This window comes from Triturus cristatus, chromosome 4_1 (assembly GCF_964204655.1).
Source record: "Triturus cristatus chromosome 4_1, aTriCri1.1, whole genome shotgun sequence".
In the NCBI taxonomy this organism is placed as follows: Eukaryota; Metazoa; Chordata; class Amphibia; order Caudata; family Salamandridae; genus Triturus; species Triturus cristatus.
Window position 1 is genome coordinate 1200183013 of NC_140585.1, and position 20917 is coordinate 1200203929.

Consider the following 20917-nt stretch of genomic DNA (forward strand, 5'->3'; position numbering starts at 1 on the left):
AAGCGCAGAAAAAAATTGCATGGGAAAAGGTGAACTTGATCTGCAAAAGTTCTAAATCTTTGCAAAGAGTGGAAGTCAAACTTTACTGGCAAGAAAAAGAAAAAAATCATTGTGTACCCCTATAAAGATGATGAGTACTGGGTCCTGGGATGTGTGTGTATCAGGAGTGTATACCAGGCAGGGTTGTGCATGTACTGTTCCCTCATCAGTTGAGAAGCTTCCCATTTGGGATTGCTGCATTCTGACTAATTTTAGCAGTGATCTCTGTTGTGAGGTCACTGGTGGTGTCATGGTTGACAGATTGATCTTGGTGCTGAAAGAAGTTATTGCACATCTGAAAATAGGTGTTAAATAGTAGAGGGTTCAAAGCACAATCATGACAACACTGATCAAAAGTTGGTATCCTTTGAGTACCCAGGGCGTAGCTACTATTGGTGCAGTTGCACTGGGGCCCATAGCCCTGAGGGGCCAATTGAACCCAAATAATTGCCATAGTATACTACCCCAACAGCAGTCAGAGAGACCATTTTCCTTGCTTACACCAGGGCCCATGGCATCGTTGCTACACTGCCGTTGAGGACTCTTTCAATACTCATTTTTGATTGGTGGCTCTTGAACAAAGGTGAATCTCAATTAACAGTTTCAAGAAGCACTGATGCTCTTCGCTGGAATTGTAAAGTTGCTGTTTAAATTTAACATAATAACATAGAAGCGAGAGGTTGATGTGGGTTGCATGGAGGGGGTACTCTGATGTAATTTTCTTAAAAGTGGAGCCATAGGATTCATTTTTCAGCAACATTTCTGTTTATTTTGGCTATAGGCTTCTGAAGAGAAATTTTCAAAATATGTCGGTACCCCATCATCTATTTCAGATGCAGTGGGCAAGCGAATACATTGGTGGCAAATGGACTGGGCCGTTGGACAATGAGATGAGCAGAAAGGAGAAGTAGAACCCTGCATGTTTGAAAGCACTTGTGTCCTTTTCTCTTATTCCCAGGTCGACCTTCACTTTATGAAGAAAATTCCCACTGGAGCAGAAGCCTCGAACGTCCTCGTTGGAGAGCTGGACTTCCTTGAACGTCCCATCGTGGCATTTGTACGTCTCTCTCCGGCTGTGCTTCTCACAGGCCTCACGGAGGTGCCAATCCCAACAAGGTGAGCCTGCAACGCGGTACTGAAGAGAACGCTGTCTCATTGCATGTGAGAAGGCTTGGCGTAATATGTCGGCGAGAAAGCTACCTAGAGACATAGGGCCTGATCACAAAACATTTTTGACTAGTGCTATTTCATGTCTGTGGTGGTAAGTTAGGACGGGGCTCGGCGCAAACAGTTTTTACCACTGCATTATGACAGCTGATTTCTGGAGGTGGTAATGTGTAACACGAATGTCCGTGCATATTTGTTGGGTGGTATTTTGTTGTTGTGGTGATGTGTTCTGCTGCTTTATGTATTACTGTCTTTTTTGTGCTACATTATTGCAATGTGATGTTGTGTTGTAATATAGTTGTGTCCTCTGTTTTGACTGTTATGTTGGGTGGTGCCTTGCTATATAATAATTGAGTTTTATTATGTGTGTACGGGTATTTAGATGTGTCAACAAATGCTGCTACAGTTCCAACCAAAAGCCACAGATTTCTTTCAGATGTTTCTGACAAGCAACCATTTACCACTGTCAAAAGTAGTAAAAAAAGTATTGCTCTTCAACTATTTTAGACACCAGTCCACCCAAAACATTGGCAAAGAGCATGTCTTTAAATTAGCACTTGAGCTGCATGGTGTGCGTGTGTCAGTGCGTGAGCGTGCTTTTGAGTAAGACGCCAATTGCGGATTTCTTGCACAGTGGCGGCTCCTTGGCTGAGACGGAAGAGCATCGCCCCACTGCTCGCGGAGCAATGTAAAATAAAAAATAAAATGATAATAACATAAGGTTCGAGGCATATGAGCTGCAGATTATACACTGTGCATAGCTCGCCATCTGGTGTTGGGCCCGGATGTTTGCAGTTTGTTTTTCCTCTTGGAAAGTCTTTGGAAGTGACGAGTTCGGTGACTCCTCCCTTGGTTCGTATTGCGCATGGGCTTCGGCTCCATCCTCAGATTGTTTTTTTCTGCCATCAGACTCTGATGTAATACTTCGCGCTCCGGTTCCGAACTTTCCAGTTCAACGATCGACGCAAAATCCTCGCTCATCGAGATCCTTCAGATAATAAATCATCTTAATCACCTTCTCTTCGGCACTTCTTCGATTCCGGTTGTCGACGGCGGCCTTCGGGCCTATTCCGGCTCCGGTCTCGGCTGATGGAAAGAACTCCTTTCAAGAAGTGCCCTCGATGTGGGTCCAAGTTTCCCCACACCGATCTCCACGAGGTGTGCAACCTCTGCCTCTCCCCTGAACATGAGTCTCGAGACTGTCCCGCCTGCAAGACTTCGCTCTAAAAAGACTATTGGAGATCGACGGGCTAGACGCAACATGGCGCACTCCTCGACCTCCGCTCCAGTCGACATCTTCGGGGACGATGTCGAAGCTCCGGGACAGCAGAACATCGAGGAAGAGGACGACGACCTCGTCAGTGCTTCCGAGGCCGACGACTCTGGCGCAGAGGGTCGTGAGTACAATACCCCCTCCCACGCCGATACCCAAAAAGGCTTCGGTCACACCTTCGGGCCTAGGTAAGACCAAGGATACTGCTTCTCACACCCCACCTTCGGGCCCGGTAAAGAAGCCTATTAAGCCTTCCGGCAGCTCGGGCTCGAGCCAGCCTACTATCGGTACCGAAAAACACCCTTCGGCACCGAAGAAAAGATCGGCCTCCATCTCCACACCGAACCCAGTACCAAAGCCTTCGGTGTCGAAACCTGCCCTGCCGGTGCCGGCCAAACATCACAAGGCCCTCGGCACCGACACTCCCGTGCCGAAGCCTTCTTCGGCGCCAACCAAAAGATCGGAGGTCCCAAAGAAGCACGGCTTGGACAAGCCTAAAAAGCCATCGGCCCCGAAAACTTCGGTGCCGACAGAGCAACCAGTGTCGCAAGAACTTTTTACACCGGATCCTCTCCAAAAGACTCTCACTAAGGATCCAAAAACTGGACATTTGACATTGTCTACAAAAAAGAGACACTTGGACAAACCAGCTCCACCTCCAAAGAGGAAGGACACTGCTACCTCTCCTTTCAGAGTGCCTTCCCCTCCTCCTCCACCTCCTCCACCCTCCCCACCCTCTCCACCCCCACATCGTTCCCCAACTTTGTCTCCTGTCCCAGACGACTTAGGAGACCCATTTTTTGATCCAGCAGATGTGCCACAGGATCCCACCCCTACTGGATCTCCAGACCCATGGGACGACTACAATAATCCGGACATCCCAGATGTCCCACAGGATGACCTTTACCCATCTAGGCCATCCCCACCTGAAGATTCCTTGGGTTTTCACCACTTATTACAAAGGGCGGCACACTACCACGGGGTGGAGTTACACACTGACCCAGTAGAGGAGGATTTTCTCCTAGACACCTTTGACGACGCACATAGGTCTACTGCCATCCTACCTATGTTAAAAGGGGTGGTTAAACATGCACCGGAGGTCTTTAAAGACCCAGTCAGGGCCAGGGTCCTAAACCCCCGTATAGAGAAGAAATACAAAGCCGCCCCCACAGACCCTTCATATATTAAAGGCCCTGCACCTTTGGATTCCCTAGTGGTATCTACAGCTAGGAAACGCTCCAATTCTCAGGCGTCAGGCGAAGCACCACCACCTGACAAAGAGTCCAAGCTCCTAGACGCGTCAGGGAAGCGCACTGCGTCACAAGCCGCCAACATATGGCGTATCGCCAACACGCAAGCGCTATTGGCCAGATACGACAGGGCACATTACGATGAGTTAGAGACCATCATGCACCATCTCCCTGAAAAATATAAGAACAGGGCCAATGAATTGATCCAAGAGGGAAAACTAATAACTAATACCTCTATTCGCTGTGCCCTAGATGCAGCAGATACAGCCTCCAGGGCCATAAACACCAGTGTCCTTCTACGTCGCCATGCCTGGCTATGTCGGGTTCCTCAGCTCCTCAGGATCGGAACGATGCTCGTTATGGTCCACCCCTCGACAGCTTCAAATCTGATGGCTATTACAGCGCAGATTATTGAAGTGGTCGAGTGAGGGAAGGAAAGGGACGGGACAGCGGGGAAGGAGATCTGAAATGATATAAGAACAGCACGTTAAACACTGATCCTCCACCCCCCCTCTCTCCTCTACTAGGTCGTATGTGCGTGCAGTTCCCTCACTATCCACACTACCTGTAAAGGAAAATAATGAAGTACAATTTTCATCAAATGAGGCCTTCGGTCTTTTCACCCTCAGCTCGAGGGTCCTGAGGACTAGGTTTGTTCAAATAATAACAGTGAGGTCCCACTACAAGAGAGAGAGCACAGGAGTGATTATACGCCACCACGACAATTAGAGTATTCTCTAGTATTTCCTTCTAACCCCCAACGTACCCATGTGTTATAGGCGTTCTGCATCACAGAGGTAGTATGAGCCCTTCACCTGTCAACCACATACCCCTGCTAAGGAAACACAATCAGGACAGTTTATGTGCAATGACCTTTCTGTAAGGTGATACAATAACGAAATCAAATAATAATTCCACACTCCTGTGTGCGGAATACACGTGACCAAAGTTCCGTGTTAAACACCACACGGTCTTGTTACTAGTTCCACAAATACTTAATGTCCGTGGAATGGATGGGGTTCCAACACCGGTATTCCTGCAACTCGCAACAGCCTACAAACGTGTGGCCCTCCAACGAGGAGGAACACCAGGTGCGGATATTCCACTCAGCGCCTTGCTTAATTCAGTTATTGCTAGGCGTACCCAAGGATCGCTAGAAGGTAGTTGTCCCAAGCAGTATTGATTGGTTAACACGAGGCGGTGCACAGCACCCTTACCGATACCCCAACCGGAGGAAGAGAAACGCCAGCTCTGCACGCGTCGCCCACTGTCAACAGGCTGCTGCAGAACAAGGACCAAGGACCAAACAACCGGAGACCACAGCTCCGTACGGCCACCAAATTCCAAGGAATTGTTGAGGGTTCGGACGAAGGAATGAAGACTGCAACCGAAACACGCTGCGTCCTCTCTACTATCAGAATAATCGGCAACGCCGCCAGCGCGGAAGTGCTCTTTGAAGCCTTCCGCGTCTGCGCGCGCATGCCGGTGGTGCTAGTGGTCATGGGACATGTAGTCTCTAGGTCTCTACAGCGCTAAACGGAAGAGACTCCGTGGCTTTGAGAGGTGGCAGCGCGTGTCCTTGACAGTACACCCCTCTTAGGCGCCTTCCTAACGGGGTTTTGGTAGCGGGTGTCTTTTGTGGAAGGCGGCAAGTAAACGGGGGGCGTGTATGGCTTTTGCAGGTTCCCAGGAATTGTCTTCTGGCCCATATCCCTTCCAAGCTATCAAGTACCACCTATTCCTTCCTCGTGTCTTAGTGTCTAGAATTTTAGCTATTTCGTATTGGGGCCCACTGTTTACCCAAATAGGGTTGGGTTTTTTCTTTACGGGAGCTACAAAAGGTTTGAGGAGGGACACATGGAAAACGGGATGAATGTGAAGAGACACAGGCAAGGCAAGTTTCACCGTGACGGGACTTAAAACCCTTAATATCCTATATGGCCCTATGTATCTGGGGTTGAAGATGGATCTCTTTTTGAAATGGATGTTTTTTGTGGGCAACCACACCATATCACCTCTTTTATACTGGGGACCACTTCGACGGTGTTTGTCTGCTTCCCTTTTATATCGTATCTTTGCGTTTTGCAACTGGATTTGGGTTCTTTTTAGTGTGTTTCTTATGTGCTTGACCCTAGCGTGTACTTCAGGGATGTTGTTTCCAGTCTCGGGATGCAAAAAGGGAAGAAACCTTGGGTGGAAACCATACGTGTTGTAAAAAGGGGTTGCTTTTGTGGAGCTATGTAAGGCGCTGTTATATGCTACGTCTGCTACCCACAACTGATCTACCCACGTTTCTGTCGTGGAGTCCACATAACACCTCAGGTATTGTTTGAGAGTTTGGTTTACCCTTTCTGTCTGTCCATCTGTCTGGGGATGGAAACTTGTGGACAAGGCTACTTGAATCTGTAGGGCCTCACACCAAACTTTCCAAAATCTAGCAGTAAATTGTGTCCCCCTATCGGACACTATGCGATGGGGCAATCCGTGTAGTCGAACAACATGGGTTAACAACAGTTTTGCGAGTTGCCCGGCTGTGGGTATCTGACGACAAGCAACAAAATGCCCTAATTTCGTGAGGTAATCGACTACTACCATGATAGTATCGCATCCCTGATCTTTGGGAAGTCCTGTGATGAAGTCAATGGATATGGATTTCCAGGGTGCTGAGGGCGTAGGTAAGGGTTGAAGTAGCCCCTGTGGTTTTAAGTGATCGGTCTTCATGCGGGCGCATGTGTCACATTCTTTAACCCATAAAGTCACATCCTTGCGCATGCTTGGCCACCAGAACTGTCTCCCAACGCGCTCCAAAGTCTTGAATACACCGTTGTGACCTGCACTAGGTACATCATGGCACCACTGGAACACCTGTTTCTGCAGGTTCTTTGTGGGTATCAACATTACTTGCTCCTTCATGAACAGGCCTTGTTTTTCTTTCCGCCCTAGGTGGGTCCTGAACCAAGACCTCCATTTACACGTTCGACTTCCTTCTGCTACCTTCTGTAAAAAATCGTGGGTTTGGATCGCACACACCACTTTGTGGGGAGGAATGATAGCGTGTTCTCTTGGTTCGTCTTCCTCTCGAAGAGATTCTTGTCTGGTGAGTGCGTCCGCTTTCTTATTGTCCTTCCCTGGTCTGAAGGTTACCACGAAGTCGAACTCTTCAAAGAAGAGCATCCACCGTAGTTGTCTGGGTGTCAGATTCCTTGCTGAGCGCATGAACTGTAAATTCCGATGGTCGGTGTATACTGTTACTTTTTCTTTGGCCCCCAGCAAGAAGTGTCGCCATTCTGTAAACGCCGTTTTGATCGCTAGCAATTCTTTTTCTGCGATTGTGTAATTTCTTTCCGCCTCGTTTAATTTCTGGGACATATATGCTATGGGATGTAGTTCTCCCGTAGTGGCGTTTCTCTGTGACAAGACCGCCCCTATGGCTGCTTCGGAGGCGTCGGCTTCCACTATGAATGGTTTTTCCGGGTTGGGATGTGCCAAAACTGGGTCCGTGACAAACGCTGTTTTTTAACTCTTCAAAAGCTGTTTGGGCTTCGGTTGACCAGTTAAAGGTCGTCCCTTTTCTGAGTAACTTAGTTATGGGAGTCACTGTTTTGGATAAGTGATGGATAAAGCGCCTGTAAAAGTTGGCGAAGCCCAAGAAACATTGAACATCGCGAACAGTTTGTGGCTCCGGCCAGGACTTAACCGCTTGCACTTTACGTTCTGCCATCACTTGTCCCCTCGGAGTAAGCATTACTCCCAAAAATTCCACATTATCCACATGGAACTCGCATTTTCGGAGTTTGCAGTACAAGTTGTTCTCTCTTAAGGCTTGTAACACTGAGCTCACATGGTGGACATGTTGTTCTTCTGATGCGGAGTAAATCAGTATATCGTCGATGTAAACGACTACAAATTTATCCATGAAGTCGCGTAACACTTCATTCAGGAAAAATTGAAAAACCGCTGGGGCGTTGCAAAGGCCGAAAGGCATCACTCTATATTCATAAAGGCCGTATCGCGTTTTAAATGCGGTTTTCCATTCATCCCCAGCTCGCATCCTAACCAGGTGGTAAGCTCCCTTGAGATCCAATTTGGTGTAAATGGTCGCTGTCTTCACCTGTTCCAAGAGAACCGGGATCAAAGGAAGGGGATAGCGATTTTTGATTGTGATGTCATTCAATGCTCGGTAGTCGATGCATGTGCGGAGCTCTCCGTTAGCCTTTGGAATTAAGAACAAGGGCGAGGCCGCGGGTGACTTGGACGGGCGGATGAATCCCAGCTCCAAATACTTATCCAAGTATTGTCTCAGGTGTTCGTTTTCCTTCTCCGTAAGAGCGTATATGCGACCGCATGGTACTACTGCTTCTGGTATCAGATCGATCTGACAATCGTATTGTCGGTGTGGGGGTAGGGTTTCTGCCTGGATTTCGTTGAAAACATCTTGAAAGGCTGCGTAACTGGCGGGTAAGGTGATGTCCTTTTCTGCAGCTGTCGCGATCCACTGTCGCGATGAAAGAGCTTGTGACGAAGTTTCCAATGCCTTGAAACAATGCTGGCTGCAATATTCGGAATCAAAACTAATGGTTTTCGAGGTCCAACCGATATGAGGGTCGTGCTTTTGGAGCCAGGGAAGCCCCAAGATAATACCATGTTGGGGAGACCGGATGATACTGAATTCTAAGTCTTCTTCATGTCTGCGATTGCATCGGACTTCAATCCTGTCCGTTACAAAGCAGATAGGGCCAGAGTCTAGCACACGTCCGTCGACCGCTACCACGACTTCTGGTATCGCTTTCTTCAATAGGCTTACTCCCAACTGTAAGGCCACGGCCTCATCCATAAACGTGCCTGTGGCACCGGAATCCACCAGCGCTTGTGCCTCTTTCCACTCTTCACCGATTTTGACTTCAATGGTGATGTAAAAAAACCTTTTCACCTCCGCCGCATTCAAAGAGGGCAAATAGGTAGCGCTCGAGGGTTTCCCTCTTAATTTGCTCGAGCAATCTAGTTTTCCGACTCCTTTGAAGTGTAGGTGTTTGTCCCTTTTCCCATGGCTCCCCTAGGGTTCTGGGGTCTCTGGAGGCAATCTCTGACGAAGTGTCCTTTATTACCGCAATAGAGACACAGGCCATTTTTCCGTCTCGTGTTTCTCTCTTCGCTGGTTAATGGAGCTCTCACTGCTCCTATCTCCATAGGTTCGACATGGTTCGGTGGTGGGTCTCTGGTGCGGACTCTGTCAGTCCGAAGGGGAATGCGTTCCTTCCTACGAACGTCACTCTTTCTGTCACCCAACCTATGTTCTAGTCGCAGAGTTAGATTGATAAGTTCCGTACAAGTTGTCGGTTGAGGATCAATTTGCGCAATTATGTCCTTGAGTTCGTCCCTTAACCCTTGATAATAGATAGCAAACTGTTTCTCCTCAGGCCAATTGGCTTCAGCCACCAAACGCCTAAAAGCAGTAAGGTAGACCACCAGTTCCTTACTGCCTTGGCGCAATTCCAAAAGTTCACGGTCTGCTGAGAGGGTATGCGACCTACGGTCGAAGATGTTCTCGAATTCCTCTCTAAAGCCTGCCCAATCGTAAAGAAGGGGGTCGTCTCGCTGTACCAATGGAACGGCCCACAATGCTGCATCCCCAGCTAAATAGGATATAAGGAAAGCTACTCTAGCTTGATTGGTGGCAAAAGCCTTCGCTTTACAATTAAAATGCAGCATGACTTGCGTCAAGAAGACTTGGATTTTATTGGCGTCCCCGTAATACCTCTCTGGGGGTGATAAGGGTATAGGCGTGGGGACTTCTACTGTAATGGGGGAAGGATGAGACATGGAAAAACCCCCAGCGTCGAACGGATTCTTCTGTAAACGGTCTACTTTAGCTTGTAAATTGGCCGTCTCTAGTCTGGAGGCCGCCAATTCCTGCTGTACTACTTGTAGGGCGGCCACCACGTCTTCCAGGGTAGCCATACTAGAGCAGAGGTTTCGATCAGGAGGAGCTAACTCCTTAGGCCGATTATTCTGTCGGGTTCCTCAGCTCCTCAGGATCGGAATGATGCTCGTTATGGTCCACCCCTCGACAGCTTCAAATCTGATGGCTATTACAGCGCAGATTATTGAAGTGGTCGAGTGAGGGAAGGAAAGGGAGGGGACAGCGGGGAAGGAGATCTGAAATGATATAAGAACAGCACGTTAAACACTGATCCTCCACCCCCCCCTCTCTCCTCTACTAGGTCGTATGTGCATGCAGTTCCCTCACTATCCACACTACCTGTAAAGGAAAATAATGAAGTACAATTTTCATCAAATGAGGCCTTCGGTCTTTTCACCCTCAGCTCGAGGGTCCTGAGGACTAGGTTTGTTCAAATAATAACAGTGAGGTCCCACTACAAGAGAGAGAGCACAGGATTGATTATACGCCACCACGACAATTAGAGTATTCTCTAGTATTTCCTTTCTAACCCCCAACGTACCCATGTGTTATAGGCGTTCTGCATCACAGAGGTAGTATGAGCCCTTCACCTGTCAACCACATACCCCTGCTAAGGAAACACAATCAGGACAGTTTATGTGCAATGACCTTTCTGTAAGGTGATACAATAACGAAATCAAATAATAATTCCACACTCCTGTGTGCGGAATACACGTGACCAAAGTTCCGTGTTAAACACCACACGGTCTTGTTACTAGTTCCACAAATACTTAATGTCCGTGGAATGGATGGGGTTCCAACACCGGTATTCCTGCAACTCGCAACAGCCTACAAACGTGTGGCCCTCCAACGAGGAGGAACACCAGGTGCGGATATTCCACTCAGCGCCTTGCTTAATTCAGTTATTGCTAGGCGTACCCAAGGATCGCTAGAAGGTAGTTGTCCCAAGCGGTATTGATTGGTTAACACGAGGCGGTGCACAGCACCCTTACCGATACCCCAACCGGAGGAAGAGAAACGCCAGCTCTGCACGCGTCGCCCACTGTCAACAGGCTGCTGCAGAACAAGGACCAAGCACCAAACAACCGGAGACCACAGCTCCGTACGGCCACCAAATTCCAAGGAATTGTTGAGGGTTCGGACGAAGGAACGAAGACTGCAACTGAAACACGCTGCGTCCTCTCTACTATCAGAATATTCGGCAACGCCGCCAGCGCGGAAGTGCTCTTTGAAGCCTTCCGCGTCTGCGCGCGCATGCCGGTGGTGCTAGTGGTCATGGGACATGTAGTCTCTAGGTCTCTACAGCGCTAAACGGAAGAGACTCCGTGGCTTTGAGAGGTGGCTGCGCGTGTCCTTGACAGGCTCAGAGTTTCAGGTTTTAAACCTCAGGTACAAGCCTCTATATTAAATCACCCATTCGACCAAGATCAACTATTTGGCCCAAAAGTTGACGAAGCCCTCGAAAAGATGAAAAAAGATACTGACACGGCGAAATCCATGGGAGCCCTACAGTAACACAGTCCTAGGCGCTCCTTTCGCCGCTCTTCCTTTCGAGGCACGGGCAGAGGCTACTCCTCGGAAACTGCATCCACGTCCTACAAATCCCCTCCTCAATCTACCTTCACAAAGGGTTATCAAAGAGGCGGATACAGAGGAAATAATAACAAGGGCAGAGGCAAGACAAATACCGCCCGCTCTGCCACACCTAATACCCAATGACTTTCCCCCACTCCCTCTAGACCACGGGTACTCATAGTACGGCCCGCGGGCCGCCTGAGGCCCGGCAAGCCTCCCTTGGCGGCCCGCGGACCTTAATGACATCGTACCCGTGGTTAAAAAAACATTAAAATAATGAGTGTTCCTAAACACTGTCCGGTTGCACCAGCGCAACTCTGTCTCTGCTCTGTGGGGGCCGGGCGTTCCAGGGATAGTCCGAGTGGAGCTGCGGGGCCTCAGAAGAGGTGAAAAACAACAATTGATATGCAAATGGTCTTTTAAAGACCTGTGAAGTGCTCGGGTGCGGCTGTTGGTGTGCCCTGGAAGCTGCGTCAGCCGGTTGGCACACACGCAGTGTGAGATGACAGAGGATGACAAAGGGAGGTAGAGGGAGGGAGACAGAGGGAGGGAGAGAGGGAAAAGGAGGGAGGGAAAAGGAGGGAGGTAGAGGGAGGGAGACGGAGGGAGAGGGAGGGAGGGAAAAGGAGGAAGGAACAGGGAGACAGAGGGAGGGAGCCAAAAGGGGTGGAGACGGAGGGAGAGGGAGACAGAGGGAGGGAGCCAAAGGGAGGGAGACAGAGGGAGGGAAAGGGAGGGAGAGAGAGAGGGTGACAGGGAGGGAAAGGGAGGGGGAGGGAGAGAGAGGGGGTGACGGGGAGGGAAAGGGAGGGGGAGGGAGAGAGGGTGACAGAGGGAGGGAAAGGGAGGGGGAGGGAGAGAGAGAGAGAGAGAGGGTGACAGGGAGGGAAAGGGAGGGGGGGGAGAGAGGGTGACAGAGGGAGGGAAAGGGAGGGGGAGAGAGAGAGAGGGTGACAGAGGGAGGGCAAGGGAGTAGGAGGGGAGAGAGAGAGAGAGAGAGGGAAAGGGAGGGGGAGGGAAAGGGAGGGAGAGGGAAAGGGAGGGAGAGAGAGAGAGGGTGACCGAGGGAGGGAAAGGGAGGGGGAGGGAGAGGGTGACAGAGGGAGGGAAAGGGAGGGGGAGGGAGGGAGAGAGAGAGAGAGAGAGAGAGGGTGACAGGGAGGGAAAGGGAGGGAGAGAGAGAGGGTGACGGGGAGGGAAAGGGAGGGGGAGGGAGAGAGGGAAAAGGAGGAAGGAACAGGGAGACAGAGGGAGGGAGCCAAAAGGGGTTGAGACGGAGGGAGAGGGAGACAGAGGGAGGGAGCCAAAGGGAGGGAGACAGAGGGAGGGAGACAGAGGGAGAGAGGGTGACAGAGGGAGGGAAAGGGAGGGAGAGAGAGAGAGAGAGGGTGACAGGGAGGGAAAGGGAGGGGGAGGGAGAGAGAGAGGGTGACGGGGAGGGAAAGGGAGGGGGAGGGAGAGAGGGTGACAGAGGGAGGGAAAGGGAGGGGGAGGGAGAGAGAGAGAGAGAGAGGGTGACAGGGAGGGAAAGGGAGGGGGGGAGAGAGGGTGACAGAGGGAGGGAAAGGGAGGGGGAGAGAGAGAGAGAGGGTGACAGAGGGAGGGCAAGGGAGTAGGAGGGGAGAGAGAGAGAGAGAGGGAAAGGGAGGGGGAGGGAAAGGGAGGGAGAGAGAGAGAGGGTGACCGAGGGAGGGAAAGGGAGGGGGAGGGAGAGGGTGACAGAGGGAGGGAAAGGGAGGGGGAGGGAGAGAGAGAGAGAGAGAGAGAGAGAGAGAGAGAGGGTGACAGGGAGGGAAAGGGAGGGGGAGAGGGTGACAGAGGGAGGGAAAGGGAGGGGGAGGGAGAGAGAGAGGGTGACAGAGGGAGGGAAAGGGAGGGGGAGGGAGAGAGGGAAAAGGAGGAAGGAACAGGGAGACAGAGGGAGGGAGCCAAAAGGGGTTGAGACGGAGGGAGAGGGAGACAGAGGGAGGGAGCCAAAGGGAGGGAGACAGAGGGAGGGAGACAGAGGGAGAGAGGGTGACAGAGGGAGGGAGCCAAAGGGAGGGAGACAGAGGGAGGGAGACAGAGGGAGAGAGGGTGACAGAGGGAGGGAAAGGGAGGGAGAGAGAGAGAGAGAGGGTGACAGAGGGAGGGCAAGGGAGTAGGAGGGGAGAGAGAGAGAGAGAGAGGGAAAGGGAGGGGGAGGGAAAGGGAGGGAGAGAGAGAGAGGGTGACCGAGGGAGGGAAAGGGAGGGGGAGGGAGAGGGTGACAGAGGGAGGGAAAGGGAGGGGGAGGGAGAGAGAGAGAGAGAGAGAGAGAGAGAGAGGGTGACAGGGAGGGAAAGGGAGGGGGAGGGGGAGAGGGTGACAGAGGGAGGGAAAGGGAGGGAGAGAGAGAGGGTGACAGAGGGAGGGAAAGGGAGAAGGAGGGAGAGAGAGAGAGGGTGACAGAGGGAGGAAGGGGGGAGAGAGAGGGAGGGAAAGAGAGAGAGAGAGGGAGGGAAAGAGAGAGAGCGAGTGTATATGTGTGTATATATATATATATCGGGTCTGGAGGCTCAGTGGATGTAGGCGTCCGCTGCAGGGACCTGTGTTCAACCTCGTGGTCACAGTTTTTTTGTGGCTTTAGCCCCGCCCCCTCCCCCACTGACCCCGCCCCCACCAGTGCGGCCCTCGGCCACAAACCACACTGTAAATTTGGCCCCCGAGAGAAAGTTTGTGAGTACCCATGCTCTAGACCATTCCACTCCGGTCGGGGGCAGAATACAACATTTCCTTCACGTCTGTGAGACAATCACCGCAGACAGATGGGTGACACAAATTATTCAGTCAGGGTATTGCTTAGAACTAACATCTGCCCCCCCAAACATTCCACCCAGGCACCGCCCTATGTCTCAAGAACATACTGCACTACTAAAACAGGAGGTGATCTCCCTCCTGCAAAAAGGAGCCATAGAGCAGGTCCCCATAAATCAGCAAAATTTAGGGGTCTACTCCCTGTACTTTCTGATTCCAAAGACAGACGAGACTCTACGACCTATCCTAGATCTCAGACCTCTAAACACTTACATACATTCGGACCATTTTCACATGGTAACCCTTCAACAAGTTCTCCCACTTCTTTCCCAGAACGATTTTCTCACCACTCTGGACTTGAAAGACGCATACTTTCATATCCCAGTACACCAGTCTCACAGAAAGTACCTCAGATTTGTGGTGGACGGGCAACATTACCAGTTCAAGGTGCTCCCGTTCGGGGTAACAACAGCACCAAGGGTTTTCACCAAGTGCCTAGCAGTAGTGGCCGCACACCTCAGAAGACAGCACATTCACGTCTTCCCGTATCTGGACGACTGGCTAATAAAAGCCACGTCCTACGATCAATGTGTGCAACACACCGCCGCTACAGTCCAACTACTCCCATCAGCTAGGTTTCACTGTGAACCATCAAAAATCCCACCTGGTACCATCACACACAAAACAATACCTCGGTGCCACCATAGACACCTCAAAAGCCATAGCCTATCCCAATCCTGCCAGGATAGCAAAGATACAGGCTCTGCGTCAAAAATTCATATCTCAACACTCTCTCCCAGCAAGAGTGTTTATGCAACTGATAGGGATGATGGCCTCTTGCATCTTAATAGTGCCCCATGCAAGACTCCAAATGCGTCCACTCCAGGAGTGCTTAGCGCGCCAGTGGAACCAGGCCCAGGGACAACTGGCAGATCTGGTGTTGGTAGACGGTCGCACCCATCGCTCTGCAGTGGTGGAACACCACAAACCTTTCCAGAGGTCGACCGTTCCTGGACCCGGTCCCACAAATAATCCTAACAGCAGACACATCGCTCTCCGGCTGGGGAGCTCATCTGTTACATCTCACAGCACAGGGCACATGGACGCCACAACAGAAGTTACTCCACATCAATCATCTGGAGTTACTTGCAATCTTCCTTGCCCTAAAATCCTTCCAGACGCAGATTTCAGGCAAGGCAGTCCTCATTCGCACAGACAACATGACTGCCATGTACTACATTCAAAAGCAAGGGGGCACACACTCTCCACAGCTCTCTCAGTTAACTCAGAGCATATGGAGATGGGCAATTCCACAAAAAAACTTTCTCCTGGCCCAACACGTCCCAGGAGTCCAAAACACCGTGGCAGATCTGCTCAGCAGACAAACGCAGCAGATCCACGAGTGGGAACTTCACCCACAAGTTCTTCACCCGTTCTTTCAGAAGTGGGGGCATCCACACATAGACCTATTCGCCACCCACGAAAACAAAAAATGCCCAAGCTTCGCCGCCAGATATCCACACCCATTGTCCAAAGGCAATGCGATATGGATGAACTGGTCAAACAAATTTGCATACGCTTTTCCACCTCTCCCACTAATTCCATTAGTAGTGCGAAAGCTACAACAGCACTCCCTCACACTGATCCTAGTAGCTCCAACATGGGCCAGACAACCGTGGTACACCACACTGCTGGAACTCTCAGTAGTACCACACCAAAAGCTACACCTCTCACCATGCCTCCTAACCCAGAACCATGGAGAGATCAGGCACCCGGACCCAGCTCAGCTCAACCTTGCGATCTGGCTACTGAGGTCCTAGAATTCGGATACCTTAACCTTCCCCCTGATTGCATGAATATTATCAGGGAAGCTAGACGCCCTACTACTAGGGCATGCTATGCGGCAAAGTGGAAAAGATTTGTTGTTTACTGCCACAACAACACAATCAATCCTTTAAATGTGTCCATACAGCACATCATATGTTATTTACTCCACCTACAAAGGTGTAACCTAGCATATACTTCCATTAGGTTACACCTCGCTGCCATTGCTGCTTACTTACAGAACAGGCAACACCTATCGCTTTTCAGAGTGCCTGCCATCAAAGCCTTCATGGAAGGCCTCAAAAGAGTAATTCCACCCAGAGTACCTCCCTCACCTGTCTGGAATTTGAATATAGTTCTCACACGGTTAATGGGACCCCCTTTCGAACCATTACATAAATGTGAGCTGCAATTTCTCACATGGAAAACAGCATTTCTAGTGGCCATCACTTCCCTTAGAAGGGTTAGTGAAATACAAGCACTCACTATACAGGAACCTTTTCTCCAAATGCATCAGAACAAGGTTGTACTCCGCACCAACCCAAAATTTCTACCCAAAGTCATTTCTCCATTCCATCTAAACCAGTCGGTAGAGTTACCAGTCTTTTTCTCACAACCTCAAACCGTTGCAGAAAGAGCGTTACACACACTGGATGTCAAAAGAGCTCTACTTTACTACATCCAACGTACACAACCTTTCAGGAAAACCAAACAGCTATTTGTCTCCTTCTCTCCACCACATAAAGGCAACCCTATTTCTAAATCAGGGATAGCTAGGTGGATTGTAAAATGCATACAGATTTGCTACCACAAAGCAAAGCGAACGCTATCGGTTCCCCCCAAAGCCCACTCTACAAGAAAGATAGGGGCTTCTATGGCTTTTCTAGGAAATATACCACTAGATGACATATGCAAAGCAGCCACATGATCAACACCACACACTTTCACAAAACATTACTGTGTAGATGTGCAAACCAAGCAACAAGCTAGTGTGGGCCAGGCTGTACTAAAAACACTGTTCCAAACAACTGTAACGGATGCCGGTGGTCGCCGCTAGGGTTGGGTACTGCTATATAATCTATGCACAGTGTATAATCCGCAGCTCATATGCCTCGAACGGAATATGCTACTTACCAGTATGCATCTGTTCTTGGCATGTAGAGCTGCAGATCTATACACGCCCACCCGCCTTCCCGGCTACCTGTATCCGTTCCAGTCTATCTTATTTAGATACAACACACATGGGTTTCTTTACTGTTTCCACTACGCTCCATCTTTCCCTGCTGGCGAAAAACAATCTGAGGATGGAGCCGAAGCCCATGCACAATACGAACCAAGGGAGGAGTCACCGAACTCGTGACTTCCAAAGACTTTCCAAGAGGAAAAACAAACTGCAAACATCCGGGCCCAACACCAGATGGCGAGCTATGCACAGTGTATAGATCTGCAGCTCTACATGCCAAGAACAGATGCATACTGGTAAGTAGCATATTCCTTATTATCATTTTATTTTTAGTATCTGCCAGGTTCGGGCGGGGCAGTGCCAGACTCCTGTGACGAGGGAGGAGTGGTTGCTGAACGCTAAAGTACGCATGATGGTTTGGCCGACCGCCTTGGCCTGACCAAACCGTCAAGCGCACTTTGCAAGTTCTCCACCCAGGTTGCATTACAGCCTGAGTGGAGAACATGTCCAGCCTCCCATTTCCCATCTGAGCGCAGAACCATGGTGCTCAGACCAATCACAACGCTGCATTGCAGCATTGTGATTGGCTCAGGGGAGCCTGGGTGCTTCCTTCTTCCGGCCAGAGCGGAGAGATGACGTGGGAGAGACGAAGGAGAGACGCGGCGTTCAGATAAGTGATTTTTTTTGGGGGGGGGGTTTATATAGGGTGAACTCGACCCAAAGGCATTCAACTTAAAAGTGTTTTTCCGGTAAAAAAGCAGCCCTAAAAGAGCTTTAGTAATGTTTTTTAATGCAAGCTGAAGTCACATCCCGCACAGATTTCCCACTTTAAGTGACTCAAAGAGTCCTAGAATGTGGTATATTCCACTTATGGTATGTTAACAATGGAATGCTGCAAAATGGTGGGTTCTCGTGTCTTTAATTTCGGTATCAGGCATTAGTTGTTGAGACTTGTGCACTTTAGAGTCTCTGGAAATGATGTAGGAGCTGAAACAAGTGCATGTTTCAATGCCTAGTACCTTTTTTCTCTTTGAATACAATTTTGGAGAAGCTCCTAGTTAGAATTGTTACTAAAAGGAGGCATTGTTTTGCTACCCAGCAAAGTGAATGTGTTTTCAAACAGTGCTTCCTAAAGTTTTTAGATCAACGACCCACATTTGACAACCTTTCGCGATCCACCTAGCCTTGATGTACATGAGGCGGGCAATTCTTTTAAAGTAACTAAAGCATCGTATAGTAGTGCATTGTTCTTTGCACATTTTCCACTGAAATGGTCACTAAATGTGCACAGACATACAATGCAGGTTTAATGATAAAAGCGTATTGCACTCAAATAATTATGTATGGAAATCGTGTTTTGGTAAATATTCATTATTTTTGCATCAGCAAGTAAAGTGTCTAGATTCGTTCTGAGTCAGCTAAAATCTATGTTTCCATCTCACTTCAGAATGACAAAACGTGCTTCATTTTACTTTCCTAACTGATGAATATGTACAGTTCATTTACAGGTATTTACAGTTTGTTGTGTGTTTGGAAAAAACGGCTTTCCTTTCACACTTCATGCACCCCAGAATAGTTGTCCTATAATTCACTTCACGTTTCTGGCTGTAAAGTGAGAGGAGTTCGTAAACACCAGTGGTCGTGTTAAACAAGCATTAAAAATGCAATAGGTCCCGCCTTTCATTAAGTTAAAGCCATTTGCTTTTATATAGAATACCATCAGCAAAGCAAATGGCTTTAACTTAATCAAAGGCGAGACCTATTGCATTTTCAATGCTTGTTTGGACTTGTGCCCTGCTAGTAACCTATCTCACTGCTCCCTAGGTGCCCTCTCCCTGCGGAACTGTGTCCTGCGCTCTCTACCCACGAAATAGCACACGCCCCTGTACCTTCTTCACATGCTGCATACAGCTCTTTGCTGTGCCGTCACACACCCAACAGCACACTTCTGTGGATGTCCTGCTGAAGCGCACAGGACACCTCCCTTCATCTCCACCACTGCACAGGAGTCGTTGCTGTAATTCCACAAATGACACCCGGTGGCGTCTCCTATGCTGCGCCAGTGCAGAGGTGGTATATGCGCTTCTTTTGGGTGTCTTGAGCACATATGGTAAATCGATTTTTTTTCTTCAAGTTAATACATATTTTCCGGACAAAAGAGCTGGGAAACACGATAAACCAGGGGGCAGCAACTGCCTCTGTGTTTCTGACTTCTGTTGTCAGAATAAAATTCAATCACTCGAAAATATTTCCAGTTAGTGAGTGTGCAAGACGGCAAAAAGAAGTGCACAGACCACTTCTGCTTTAGCGCAGAGCAGAGTACTTAACCATCATTCGTCCCCGTAATGCCAGCATGTGAGCCCTCGCGCACCCTGCAGAGGGCACTTGACTACTCACACTTCCAACAAAAAAATAAAAAAAAGAATCCCCATTCACCTCCTCATCCACTGTTTGCACGGGGCTCATTCTCTGCACCCCACACACGTGCGCATCTTTGTGCATAGCCACCGACTCCATCAGTGCGCGCCTCCCCTCCACATTTGGCACACGACGCGTTCGTAGCTCAGATGCTCACTTGTGCGCCTCGTAAGGCACTTTACCGCATGTCTCCAGAGTAGAAACACCAGCTCTACACGGACACTCCTGGTCTGTGCAACGCCCGCCACCTCTTGTACCCCGTTGCCTGTTACCTCTGCCGTGTGCCGCACACGGCTACCACCTCACAGGTGGCACCGATCACCGCACACATCTTTAGGGCGGCCTGTTCCTTTGTCTAGCGCCTCTCTCCCCCTTCCAGCCGGATGGATGTGTGCACTAACACACCGTCATGCAGACGCCCCGTAGCATCAGTACCGACTCCTGTTGTGCACCAGGGTGGCCTCACGTGCAAGCTTTAACTAGCTGGTTCCCTGAGCGGCGTCTAGTCGCAGCTCCCACCGAACACGTGCCTCTAGCCCCCCCGCTCTGTGCGCGCTGTGTGCACGCCGCCCAAAGAGCGGCGAGGGACGCTGTGCCAGGGTGCCCAGGGGCAGGCCACCGTCTGTGCCAGAGTAACCCGATCCAACACAGGAGGCTCCGCAAGTCATAATTAGGGTGCGCACGGTGCCCCCGGAGGAGATCGGCCCGCCAGGACCCGGATGAGGCCCAGGGCCCTCCTACCTGCACTGCCACCTCCCCCGTAGAACACCTACAACGCAGCACACACTGCACACCAACACCACGCCATGTCCTCAGAGCCAAGATCGCGTCACTCGTGAAGAGCAGAATGAAGGAAGTTATTAACCCGCAGAGCCAGGCTGTGTGCAGGAAGGGACGTGTCCTGTTCGCAGCTGTGCCAAAACACAACACACTACACCCCACACGCCTGCTTCCCAAGGCAGGAGGGGGGTCTATAGGGCAAAAGCCAGGCTGGCCGTTGACCGACCCCCTGTTAGAGTAACAGGCTAACTCAATGAGGGTAATGCCACAATGCGGTAATTACCTGACTGCCTTCAGGATCAGCAGACTTTACGCACGTGTGGATAATACGGAAGGGTTTCCACAGTTCGCAGGCGCAGATTTTAAACCTCTGCGACATTTCTGCAGAACGTGAGAAATATATATGACAAAAAAAAAAAAGGCACATTAAATAAGCGCGGCCGAGCTGGGTACGAGCCGATGCAAATAAAAACAAGCGCAGCCAAAGACGATGGCGCTGACAATGTAAAGAAAAGTGCATATTGTCTTTTAAAGGACAGTATGTAAAGCCGCCAGTAAAAGATCAAATTCCGGTGGGCGGGGCCAAAAGCGGACAGGGTGGCAACCCTCAGTGTAATGATTCACTCCGGTGCAATCATTACACTGTGTTTTGCATCATCCATGACGCAAAACGACGCGCACCAATCAAAATTGGAGGCGGAGCCGCGACATGA

At 50.0% G+C, this 20917-nt stretch overlaps 1 protein-coding gene across 2 annotated transcripts in view; it reads left to right on the top strand.

Annotated features, from left to right (window-relative positions):
- The window catches only part of SLC4A8 (solute carrier family 4 member 8), a 544868-nt gene that overhangs the window by 337675 nt on the left and 186276 nt on the right, over window positions 1-20917 (top strand). For both annotated transcript variants that reach the window (XM_085654497.1, XM_085654496.1), the window contains exon 8: window positions 998-1155. In XM_085654497.1, coding sequence (XP_085510623.1) covers window positions 998-1155 — 158 coding nt within the window. The remainder of the gene's footprint in view (window positions 1-997; window positions 1156-20917) is intronic.